Source organism: Cavia porcellus, unplaced genomic scaffold, assembly GCF_034190915.1.
Source record: "Cavia porcellus strain 051 isolate PalLab524CR breed Dunkin Hartley unplaced genomic scaffold, mCavPor4.1 scaffold_31, whole genome shotgun sequence".
Classification (NCBI taxonomy): Eukaryota; Metazoa; Chordata; class Mammalia; order Rodentia; family Caviidae; genus Cavia; species Cavia porcellus.
The window spans coordinates 15246727-15259443 of NW_026947514.1; the positions used below are offsets into that span (position 1 = coordinate 15246727).

Sequence of the window (12717 nt, forward strand, 5' to 3'; positions counted from 1 at the left end):
TTTGCCCAAGTTTAAGAGAGGTAGAATGGAAATCTAGACAAGTAGGTCTGGCTCCAGAAGGAATATGTTTTTTTAAACTAGGATATTGTGCTCCTGAGTAAAAGGGACGGAATTTGCTGAGTTCGGTGTAACTGGTTTTAAAGTGGCGATCAGACATACAAATTCTGACCTCTCTATATTATTCTAGAAAGATGAGCTTTGGAAAGATGATTACAAGATAAACAGTGAGAGAGCTAATTGTGGGAGGTAATAGAAGGCTAGAATTAAAAGACAGGACTTTGACCAATCTCAGCTTTGTAACTTACTAATCACTGTGACCCTAGGCAAGTTATGCTGTATTATATTGTATCATTTATCACATGAGAACAATGATAGGATCTACTACCATAAGATTTTATTTTTTTGGTACCAGGGATCAAACTCATGGTTTTGTGCTTGCCAAGCAGACACTTGTGCCACTGAGCTAAACCCTCGGCCACCATAGTGTTTTTTTTAAGGACAAAATAAGCAAAAGCTTACTTCTACGCTTCTTTTTAAGGGTCTTCTAGAACTTTCTTTGAAGATTCTGAGATTGTTTCTACTTCCTTGTCTGCCCTTGTGTCAGACTGTGTGCATCAGAGATGTACTCCTAGGAGATTTGACAAAGGAACAAAGGGACATAAAATATTAATTTGGTATTAATAATGAGCACTCAAGAGCAATAAGGAGTCCAAAGGAAATGGCCACCACAAAATCAGGACAGTGAGAATGTCTCTTTTTTATGATGTCATCAGTGATCTGTTCAATTTCAGAGCTTCTCCATTGTGATGACAATAGAAGGAATAATGTTCATTCATTTAGCTCATGCTGCAGTGAATCACTAGAACTGTGGCATGTAAATTATTTCATCATTTTCTTTCTTTGTTTTTTACAAGCATTTGATAGACTCATGTCTAGTAGGAATAATCTTGAGTGCAGAAATAGTAGGGCATGCATCAAACATTCTCCTCAGGACCGTGGTAGTTTATCAACATCATTCAGCAAATTTGTTATTCAGACCGTAGCGGGAGAGTCCAGACTGAGATGAAAAAGGGATGGTAGTTACTTTGAAAGTGTATTGATCGTATCAAAGTAGACATATACACTCTTGTTTCCTTGGTGGACTTGATGCTTTTCTCATGGTTTAAAATTTCTCTCACTTTACCCTTCCATAAAGTCAAAGAGACAGAGAAGTTTAATTCAGCATTGTGAGGCATATAGGGAAGATAAAAAGCTCCCCGATATGTGGCTTGGTTCCCATGAAAATATTTAGATGACTTAGACATTATTATATGCACAATGTGCTAACAAACTGAACTTTAGGACCCACATCCCATCCAAAGGATTAATTTAGGATAGCAAGGAAAACTAGATTTTCTAAAATCATGGGCTGTGGATGTGCAGGCCAGCTTGTTTTGGTTTTTTTCTTATTTTTCAAACAGATTCTCTGCTCATCTGTCCCCTCTGCAGGTGGCCTTCCCTTTAGATTTATAAGCAGGCTGTAAAGTTCTGATGAAAGCCTGCTACCTGGCTCCCCTGGGATCTGAGCAAAGGCTAATATTTGCATATAACTGAATACTCAGGGTAGCAGGAAAATAAACCCCATTCTAATATTCACTATGGCACTGAAAACACTCTCTCCATACCTTTTTATGGGTGTTTCTTTGTGGGACACCCTAAGGTGTGTGACAGCTTGGCCACTTGGTGATAATAGCTCCATCCCAACCAGTGCGGGACTGACAGCCATACTGGCCGTTTGCCTGGGTGCAAAGTGAAGATATGTGTGGGCCGACCTCCTTTAGGTCCCCCTTCATCTGCTCACGGACAGCTGAGGGCTGCCAGCCTGAATGTGACAGGAGTAGGGAGCTGGGTCAGGGGCATCGGAGATGTTGAGTGACTTGCGGATTTGCCACATTATCCGAGAGCCTTCTCTGTTGCAGAATCAGAGCCGAGATGCTTTCATGCCCTACCTGTCTGTCCTGCAGCAAAGTGCCCAGCTCTAGGTGGCCCCAATCTTTCTCTCCTTCCCACTGTTGTTGCAAATACTCTGATAGAGTCTTACATGTACACGTGAAGTGCCCCTTCCTGCTGGTACCTTCCCTTCTGTGTCTGTGAAATATTTATATGTCAAGTATTTCTGAAAGGAAGAGAAAGAAAAGGCAATTGTGGCAAACAAATTAATTTCTCTCTGACTCTTACCTGAGGCTCTTCCACCACAAATGAATGCAGAGATGCCGTCACCCTCTTGTTGGGGTTTTGAATTACTGAAGAGCATTTTTGAGTAGTTATGAGTGTGGTCTGCCCTGCCTTTCTCACGGGGCTCGTGGCTTTCCTTCTGCCCATTGATGGTGCCCATTGGCTCACTGTGAATATACTTCTGAAACCACTTGTCACACTGCACTTTCATCCTTGAATAAAAACTTTGAATTTCCACACCCCTTTAGTGACCAAGCCCTGCTGGGATGCAGGACGTTAGAAACGAGAGTCGCTTTTATCCGCCCCCTCTCCCTGGGACTGGGGATCAAACTCACAGTCTTGCACATGCTAGGCAAGTGCTCCACTACTGACCAGTATCCCCAGACTTTAAAAAAGTTTTATTTGGGATGGGGTTTCATTAAGTCACTAAGTCTATGCTGGGCTTGAACTTGAGCTCCTTCTGCCTTGGCCTCTCAAGAACTGGGGCTGCCATGCCTGGTTAGGTGAGGTCTTTCCTTTTTGTCCCAGTGGTAATCACTGTGTATCCTGGGTTGCATTTGAGCTGTAGTTTCAGCTTAGTCGTCACCGAGCCACCTGTCATCCTGCAAGTGTCCTTGTTTAGACAGTAAATCAGAGACCCTGTCCCTGCATGTGACATACATCAGTTGTATTCTTCAGCTAATCTGAGACAAGCTGAGCGATTATTGTGCTACTTTTGCTAGTCATTTTGGTGTCCCATAAGGAAACAGAGAAACAGATGATCTCACTGAACACACAGATCATAGGAGAAAAGCCCAGGACAGTTAGTGGTCCCCTGAGGGCCATCATTCATCCCAGTGCAATGGTAACACTTGTGATGGCATCTCTGCTGTCTGGAATGGTAATTTATGTGGCCTGCCATTGCCTTAGGGGAAATATGTGGGAGGGGTCTTGTCTGGGGAAGAGTTGCCTCCCTCTCCTCTCTTCCTTCGTGTAAGCCTCAGACCTGGCTCACTCTGGGACATACTGAAATTTCTTTCTTATACTTTCAAGGGGGCCTTAATGCATGGTGTGAAGGAAGGGGGTAAAAGAGAGAGAGAGATACAGACTTTTAGATCTTTCCCTCCTCCCAATCAGTTTCTCATTCCTAAGAAAATAAACAAATCACTACACACGCACACACACACACACACACACACACACACACACACACACAGAGTTTTGAGCCTGATTTTTACCAGGAAGTAAAATGTTTTCCTCTGATGCTTCTGGAAAGATTACATGCTTACATTTCCTACTTTAATTCGTTTATTTATTTATTATTGACTTATGCATTCATGCCTGAGTCATTTGGTAGGCAGCTGGATGAGTGCTGGAAATTCCATCATAAAGGCTAAAAAGGAAATTCAAGAGGGTTCGGAGCTCGGCTGTGAATTAATGCCTTCTTACCTTTGTCAACCCATTTATCTGTCTGTCTGTCTGTCTGTCTGTCTTGGTGCTCACGATACTCTCTGAAGTTGATAATAGTTGAGCTTGTGGATGAAGAAATGGTGCTCACTGAAACTGAGTTGCAGCCTAATTGAGGCGATGTCGGTTGAACCTCTATCCTGTGATGCCTTTTGAGCGTCCCTAAGGAGCTGGCTGATCTTCACTTTTGCAGCCTGAATGCAGAGATAAAAATTTTAAAGCAAATACATTTCATTTTAAAATGCCTTACTTGAGGTCAAGTGCTTGAGATCATTGAAAAATACTTTAGAAAATTAATAGAAGGCAGAACTATGAACTCATTTAGAATTATCATTATTGAGTTAAAGATGATACTTGATGCTTCTAATGCATTGATCTACTTGGATATATATCCTTATACATTTGTATATAAATTTAGAATGTTTTTACTATGAAGAAATGATAATTATTAGAGTAAATATATTTACCTTCATTTGAACAATACACAATGCATACATCTATCTAAATATAACATGATATCCCATAAATATGAACAATTTTTATATATAAGTTAAAAATTCTTAAAAATGCTCCTAATTCAAATGATGGTAGTCTGTTATACTGAGATTTGCTGATTCCTTTTATTTTTTTATAGACGAAACCCCCAGAGGTCCCCCATGGAGTTTATGTGGGGACTTGTTGGTGAGTTTATTTTTTTTATAAGTCTTCCTCTCAGTGGATTAGTTCAGATCATCAGTGGTCCTCCTATGTCCTTAATCATTTGTGTATGATTTTCACAAAACTGCTTTCTCCCACCATTTGGACGTGTGGCCCACTTTACTGAAGATGGAGGAAAAATAGGACTATATATCACAGACAAACATGAAACAAGTTAAAATTGGTTATTGGATGGAGCCACTCTTAAGATCCTTGCGGAACTACTACTAAGCTTGAACCCCTCTCTTGCCAACTGATACCCCTTTTTACTTCCTTTTTTTTTTCCTGTTGCTTCTCTTTCTTCTCCTTCTCTTTTAGGCTACAAAATCAATCACTTCCTATTTTAATGTAGTTTTTAAGACTTTATTTTTAATGTGAAGTCAGTAAGCTCTGACCAGCTCTGGCAGTTAAATGAAGTTTGTCTTCTCCACTTGCATGTTCAAGAAGGTGGTTCAGGTGGAAATAACCCCTTGTAAGACCATTTCTGTCTGAATTTTTGGACAGTATCTGGAGTATGGATGGAAGTGGGAGAGGTGGAGTGTGTCCTGGTTATCATCTGTAGAGGGAAGGTCAAAATCATGTGCTTTGGATTAGGCTGGGTTTGCACCATGACTTCTCTGTGTCATGGCTCTGCAATCTAGGACAAGTGACTTCCGTTTCCTATGCCTGTTTCGTCATCTCTAAAGTGTGAATTATACTTTCTCGCCAGTTGTTGAAAGAATAAAATGGAATAACACTTTCGATGCATCTGGCTAAAGGCAGACACTTACTAGTTTCCTTTTATTTCTTTCCTCTGATAAATACTTTCCTTGTGAGTTACATACATAAACCTTAAATATTTATCAGTGGTATAATTCAAGAAAAAGGAAACTTGAAAAGGCATCATACTTCAGATTGTTTTATAAAATAATCAACCCCATTTGTCTTTTTATGCTTATTTGTGTTTTTATGTGCAGCACTGATGTTGGTGTAAAATTCTCAGCACTGTGAGACTTACCTGAACCTGCACTGTCTTTGCAGCTTTATAGAAGATAAATGTAAGGCACTGATGGTATGATTTGAGGCAACTGAAATGACTGAGACCTAGAACTGTCCCTGAATATTAGTTCCAAGTGAGCCCATCGGAGTCAGCTAGATAATGGGAATATAAAAACAGGCTAAGGCTTTGTGGTTGGGTTGGATGACATTCACACAGCATGGTGAAAATGGATATTTTGCTAGAAGAAAGGCCTCACCATCTGTTTCCCCTCAGAAGCAGAACAGAATATAGCCCTTGAATAAGTGAGTAAGTGATTCTTGTCAATTAGGCCAATTTAAATCAATGGCAGAGATATTCTGTACACATCCCATACAGCCTAATTTAAAATTCTGTGTGCCAGGGATTATGCTAGAATTAGCAACTGACTACAACCTTCATAGTATTTCATGTTCTTAGTGGCAAGAAAGAATAGTCTAAAACCTAAAAGAGACTTTCTCCATCATCCCATCAATTGTTTGTCTGCCAAATCTAGTCTGTGGCTTGTTTTTACATCCTTCTGAGGTGAGTTTTGTATATTTGAGGTGTTATTTAAAAAAGGAAAATATACAACAGAGACCATATGTGGTCTGCCAAAGCTAAAATATTTACTCTCTGCACTTTCATAGGAAAGGTTGCTTATCTCTGGCCTAAAGAGTTTCAAATAGTGCATTAAATGTTCTTATTGAAGGGAGAATACAAGGATGATGGACTTTTTCCGTTGTAATCTGATTTGTGACCACCACGATGTGCCTATTTAAACAAAGCTTAATGGGCATTGCTGAGGATAAATATAATCACATTTCAATGTTTGTCTTGCCCTCTTTACATAAGGTTATTCCAGCTTGCCCAGGGAACAGAGTCTCTATTTGTCGTTTTAAAAGAAGCACATATGTCTGTCACCTCCTCGCTGAAGCCTCCACCTGTCACTTCTCACCTCAGCTCACCTGTGTGAACACATGTCCTTGAGCTGCAGGGACAGTGCTTCCTACCTTCTCCACTGACCTGAGAAAGGATTGCAGGGCCAGCTGGAGAAAGGCTGCTAGTAGTATTTTATTTTATTTTGCTCATAATGAAGCTAGAAAAAAATGTATGGAAGTACTTACACTTGGTGCAGAAGTGTGATCCCAGGGGAAGGGGCAATTGTGGTGTTGCAGTGCACAGACTGAGATTCCCAGAAGTGCGTTCTGACATAAACCCTGAAAAGTCAGCATAGTATGCAGCAAGGTGCAAACAAAGTATGTAGGAATGAGGGACCACCTCATGGAGTGGGAACTTTTATAATGGGTGAGATGAGACAGTGTGATCGTTGTGGTGATTTTAGTGGGACTTTTAAGGCATATGAATATAAGTCCAGAAGTCTACAGAGAGTCACTGGAGTTTATTTTTAAAAAGAGCAATGCATATGCGTGTGTTGGGAGGGTACCTGAAGTGACAGTCATGAAATTAGTTATAATAGTCACTGTGTGTTTTTGTCAACAATGGCTCATCCATTATCATTGTGGCCCCATTAGATAGTATCACCTAGTGACATATAGCCATTTTAACCTGTGGAAGTGTACCTCATGGTGTTCACACAATGACAAAATCACCCAACTAAGTGTTTCGTACAACTATGCCTGTCATTAAACAGAAAAGAAAAATATGCAACAGAGACCCTATGTAACCTGTAGATTTGGCTAAGGATGTTACAGGGTGCATCTATGCTGATTCTTATAAGTCTGTGGTGGGAGATCTTATATCTAGTTTGCAAATGAGGAAAGTAGGCTTAGAGAGGTTAAAACTACCTGCTCAAGGTTGTGAAGTTAATAATGGACACAGCTGAGATTCTCTGACCTGGAGCCCAAGTGCTTAATTCCTGAGCTGTTGAATCAAGATAAGACATTCAAACAAGGAGAAAGCAGAGTGAAACAGGAGCTTAACTCCTGGCTTCCAGAAATACCCACATTCTTTCAGGCATCTTCTGTGTGCTTGCAGAGCAATAGGCGTGTGCCTTTTGTGTAACTCGGGGTGACCATCTCATGCCTGCGTGTTTTGTGTGAATCGCACCATACTCTTTGCCCTAGTCCCTGCCTTTAAAACTCACTTGCATAATGAGTACTTGTCTCTCACTTTATGACCGTGCCTTCATCCACTTAACCCGTTGTCTTTAGATCATTGCAGGTTCTTGAAAACAGCTAAAATTTATCAAAAGCTTTTTCAAAAACTTTGAAACTGAGTCTTGTGCTTTTGTCTTTCTTTGCAGCATGCGCTTGATGCCGACAATGCAGGAGTCAGTCCAATAGGAAACTCTTCCAACAGCAGCAGTCACTGGGACCTCGGAAGTGCCTTTTTCTTTGCCGGAACAGTCATCACCACCATAGGTATCTGATCACTTGCTAATATCTTTCCCTCTGCAGGCCGCCTGGAGTAATCGAGTAACTGAGTGATTGTTAGCATATATCCTCACAGAGTGCATGGAAGTTTGAGGGTGAAAGGAGGCTTACAAAACACTGTCAAATGAGTACCATTGTTTCAGGGGCTTTCAATAAAGGGGTTGGGGATTTAGCTCAGCGGCATATGCGCCTGCCTTACAAGTCTGTGGTTGTGGGTTCCATCCTCAGTACCGATAAAAAAGAAAAAAAAAAAAAGGAAAAGAAAAATGGAGAATTTATTTTCAAAGGCCAGAGAGCATTTCTTTAGAAAAAGCCTAGCAAAAAGGCTAGAGTGCAAACCATGAATGGGTCAGTTGAATTCGGATTGTACTGTGGAGGTCAATCCTTCTTACAGATTGTATTTCTCATTAAAGTAATATATAATAGAATGAAAGTGTTCTTCAAAGCTCGTGATGGAAAACAGCATTATGCCTTCTCCCATTGTTTTCAACTTCTCAGACACAAGTGCATTTTTCTCTTTAATTTTTTTTTAGCATCCCTTTTTTGGTCTTCAAATATCACACTTGTATTGTCTCATCTGGCATTTTTAGTTAAGAATTATTTCTTAACTTCCTATTGTCAAAGAAGAGGAGTGAATGCTTTTTCTTCTTCCCCACTACATGGCAGAAGGCCTCTCTTCCTGTTTTCCTACCTTCCCAATACAGGTTCATTATATAAAATCTGAACATTTGCTTCTTGTGGACAATTAAGTAACTGCTGTGTAGAACAGGTCATATGGTAATAACTACTTCTTTCCTGCACCAATTTTTGTCATGTCTTATTTGTGAATGTGTAAGGGAATACTGATTCTTGGGCAGTTTTCCATTTTTGCCTTAGAAATTAATTTTATTACAATAGTATACAAAACCTTTAGTACTCTGTTCATTACTTAGAATGTATTGGATCTCTATTATGGGAGATAACGTCTTTTCTCTGTATCCCCCATTACACAATTTTGGTTGTCCCTTCTTTTAAATGTTTACTTTTAAACACTTAAATATGCTTACTTTAACTTATATGATTTGCTAACTTTTAATGATAACTCTTGGCTTTTAGCTGTTTCATACAATGCAAACAAACTGGATATCCCAGTAGATATTTGTTCTATCTAATTGGGGAACTGAAGAGAAGATGAGGCAGTGTAATATCCGGATAGAACCTTCTAAGTCTTTCTTCACATCTATTGCACTGACCGTGTTGATTGGCCAGCTTTTCACTGCTGGGGTAAAATACCTGACCCACAAAATTTAAAGGGGAAATGGTTTATTTGGCGCATGTTTTCCAGGAATTCAATCCCTGGTCAGGTGCCTCCAAGGCAGGGACATCATGGTAGAAATTTGTGGTGAAGCAAAAGCTTAGCAGACGAGCAGAGCTAGCGAGGAAGGGCCCAGAGACCAGATATATAAACCCAAGTCCACGACTGTCTGATCCACCCAAACACCCTCATAAATATGCTTAATGGTCCCCTATGTGGTTCCCAGGTCAATCAAGTTGACAATTAAGCTTAACCTGTGTGGAACATTTCATTCAAGCATGGCCCATCTGTTTTATTCTCTGCAGAATTTTATTTCTTTCTGTTTTCTGAATGAGATCAAATTTAGGCTAGCTTCACCCTATTCTACTCCACCCTAAATTTCACATTTGTTGCAAACAAGGTTATCTCTTTTAAGTATGAAGGCCCTCACCTTTATACTAGCATATTTTCTGGTACTTTATAAAAGTCTTCTGTGAGGAGCCTTTTCATCATCCTCTGTGCTTCCTCTATTTTTTTCCCACATGACTCTGTCCAGTCTCTGCTTCTGTTGATTCTATCTATCTATCATTTCTTTCTTCCAGTTCTGCTGAAATGTGTTTGGGAAATTTCTGCCCCCATACAATAGTATATTGTACTAAAAATTCTCATGTAGAAGCATGAGAGATACAGTTGTAATTGGCCAATAGCAATAATAGACAGACATTCAGATGGTCCTCTGTCCTCTCAGTGAGAGGATCCTTCATGAAAATTTGTTGTGCTTTCTGGAAGGAATTCTCTGCTCTGTTTCTCTCTGGGGTCCAACTTTTAGGAAAGCCTTTTATGCACAGTTTTGATAATCAGCTTCTTTTTGGCTTACGTTTTAGAGGGATGTACTAGAGGAACATGTTTTTGTTTTTGCCTTTAAGCCTACCTTCACTTTTATATTGATGAAATCAAGAAAGTTATGTATGACACGAACATTTTGGGGTGGAAGATTTGTCATTCTAACTTGGAAATCCTTTGTATCATTAGTTTTCCAGAGAGACAGAACCAATGGGAGATATGTATATAGATGTAAGAGAGGGGAGTACTCAAGTCCAAACAAGGAGTCTGGAGTTCTGGTGATTGAGAGCAGAAGAAGAATGTATTCCAGGTGCAGGAGAGAGGGAGAGGATTCTTTTTCCTCTGCGTTTTTGCTGTATTCAGACTCCAATTGACTGGACAGCATCTACCCATAGGAGGACAGATCTTTCCCACTCAGTCCACCAACTCGCCTGCTAGTCCCTCAAGGACACACCCATTACTAATGCTTTGCCAGCCAACTGGACATCTAAAGTTAACCATCATTGCCTCTTTAATTGTACAACACACTACTTTTACATTTGCAAGTCTACGAACGTTAACATCAGATACTACAAGTATTTGAGGTGTCCGTTGTAGTCATAGATCTGAGGCTTAGAAGATTTAGTTGATACTCCAGATTAGATTAGGTCATATTAGCCCACAAACTCACTGCACCCAACAAAGAAAGCACGCAGCTTGTTACATCTGATGTTAGGGCAGAAAGTGTTATAAACCCCAGCTGTATCTGAGAGCATCCCTGTATAAATCAGAGGACAGCATCATGTTAAATTGTGTTTGACGGCTAGATTGTCTGGGGTCTTAGTCACTTTCCTCCTCCTTGGGATACAAACCTAACACTCACAGTGTAAAGGAGGAGAGGTTCATTTTGACTCACATTTCAGTGGTTTCAGTTCTCGCATGGTCAGTGGGCTCAAGGCTAAAGTATCGTGGTGCAAGAGACTGGCAGTGGGGAGTTACCTCATGGCAGCCAGGAAGCAGGGAGTGCACGGAGCAGCTGGGGAGGGAGTTAAACCTGCTTCCCCACGCCAAACCAGTTGTGCACACCCACAATCCAGTCACCTTCCACGAGCCCCGATTCTGAATGCAGGAGGCTTTGTGGCAGGGGGATCCAGATATAAAGCAAACAGATGGAAAAATGTGTCATGCATTATGAGAGGATTTATTGGAAAATAACTACAATTGAGAAAGTCTGGGCCACTTCCAGAAGTAAGTTTTGGCTCTTCATTCTCCATTATTGGATACATGAGATGTTAGTACATATTAAAGATAACAGGGAAAGGAAATTTGATATTTTTGTACAATGACTAAATTAGTGTTCTGTCTGATGCATTATGAAAACTATAACTACAGCTGACTGAGTACTAATGGTGTTTATTCTGTGTATTTTTAGGAAGTCAGGGACTTGGTTTATGGGAACACTGTTCATTAACCTATTTGACACTAGACGATTGCGGAATGATGGTTCCATCTTGTAGTGTTTTTTGCACTTTTTAAAAATGTGTCTGCATTGGAATCCTTTGGTTTGATTTCCACTACCCAGAATCTGTTCACCCTTTCACCCATGTTCCAGTATCTACATCCCACCGGTCCCTTCTCCACTTGTGGCCCTGAGTCTCAGGAGAAGTATTATCTTGTTGAGTCTAAGAAGTCCAGTGTTTGGTCATAGTCAAGGACAGACATATGATCTGGATTAGGCAAATGAGAATCTCCTGAGCCGTTTAGTTTTGGAGGGTATGACTTCCTGTCTTTCTTACCCGAGGTGAATCTGGAAAAAGACAAGACCCAAAGCACTGTGGGTAACCTTCTTCCCTTGTTAGGTTACTCTGCCTAGAATTTAGTTAACATTAAAGGAACAGGAGAAAAAGGGGAGAAATAAATGGAGTCTTGCTCACATCCATTGAGATATGAATGACTAATTACTGAGGTCAGTGTGTCCCTTCACCCCAAGGCTAAAGCCAGTCTGCACTGGATTTTTTTTTAATTACTTGCAACAGAAAAAAAAGCCTAGTTAATACTCAGTCATGGTGCAGAACTTGTGGAGAAACAGTGGCTTCTGATCCCTTGGCAAGTGCCTGCCCTGCTGGCCACTGCGGCTGCTATCTCCTGCCATCTTTGGAGCACACACAGAGACATCCTGTCCCATGAGCTTCCAGGTTCCTGTGTCCACATCCTGAACCTGGCTGTCAGGGAGGCTGTTCCTCTGTAGCAGGAGGCAGAATGCTTGATTATACCAATTATGCCTATGATAAACACCTTTCCCTAAGTCAGAAGGACTTCAGATGTGAACAAGGAACTATTACAAGTGTGTCAACAAAAACAAATAAAAAATAAAACTCAATGTTAGTCCATGTTAGTATCACGGTACCATTAGTGTTTAAGATAGGGTCCTAGAAAACATTATCTGTCTCTTTTTCTCTTAACTGAAAGATAATGTATTGAAAACTGAATATCATTTAACTGGCTAAATCTTAATTCCAAAGTGGAGGCTCATAAAGTCATACAGTTAAACCCACAAAAAACCCCACAAAAATCCATAGTACAATGTAAGAATAATGAAGTATGGAAGTAATTATCTTTTTAATTACTTAGAGGTAAATTCATTCATTGCCTATAAAGGCAGGACTTATAAGAAAATGCTCAGTTACGTAATTCTTGCTGCTTTTCCTGAAGAATTCGTTTACTATTTAGGAGTCAGGAAAGTGAAGTAGCTACAGCCAGGAGCTGTGTTCTCATTAATTGTGAAATGACAAACATTAGTCTGCTTACATGAGTTCATATAGTTTGTAAAGTAGTATTGTCCACATTCTTCTATGCTATTAATAGCACTAGAACTT

At 40.2% G+C, this 12717-nt stretch overlaps 1 protein-coding gene across 2 annotated transcripts in view; it reads left to right on the forward strand.

Annotated features, from left to right (window-relative positions):
* Positions 1-12717, forward strand: part of Kcnk10 (potassium two pore domain channel subfamily K member 10) — a 137905-nt gene that overhangs the window by 82945 nt on the left and 42243 nt on the right. For both annotated transcript variants that reach the window (XM_063241577.1, XM_063241576.1), the window contains exon 3: positions 7617-7734. In XM_063241577.1, coding sequence (XP_063097647.1) covers positions 7617-7734 — 118 coding nt within the window. The remainder of the gene's footprint in view (positions 1-7616; positions 7735-12717) is intronic.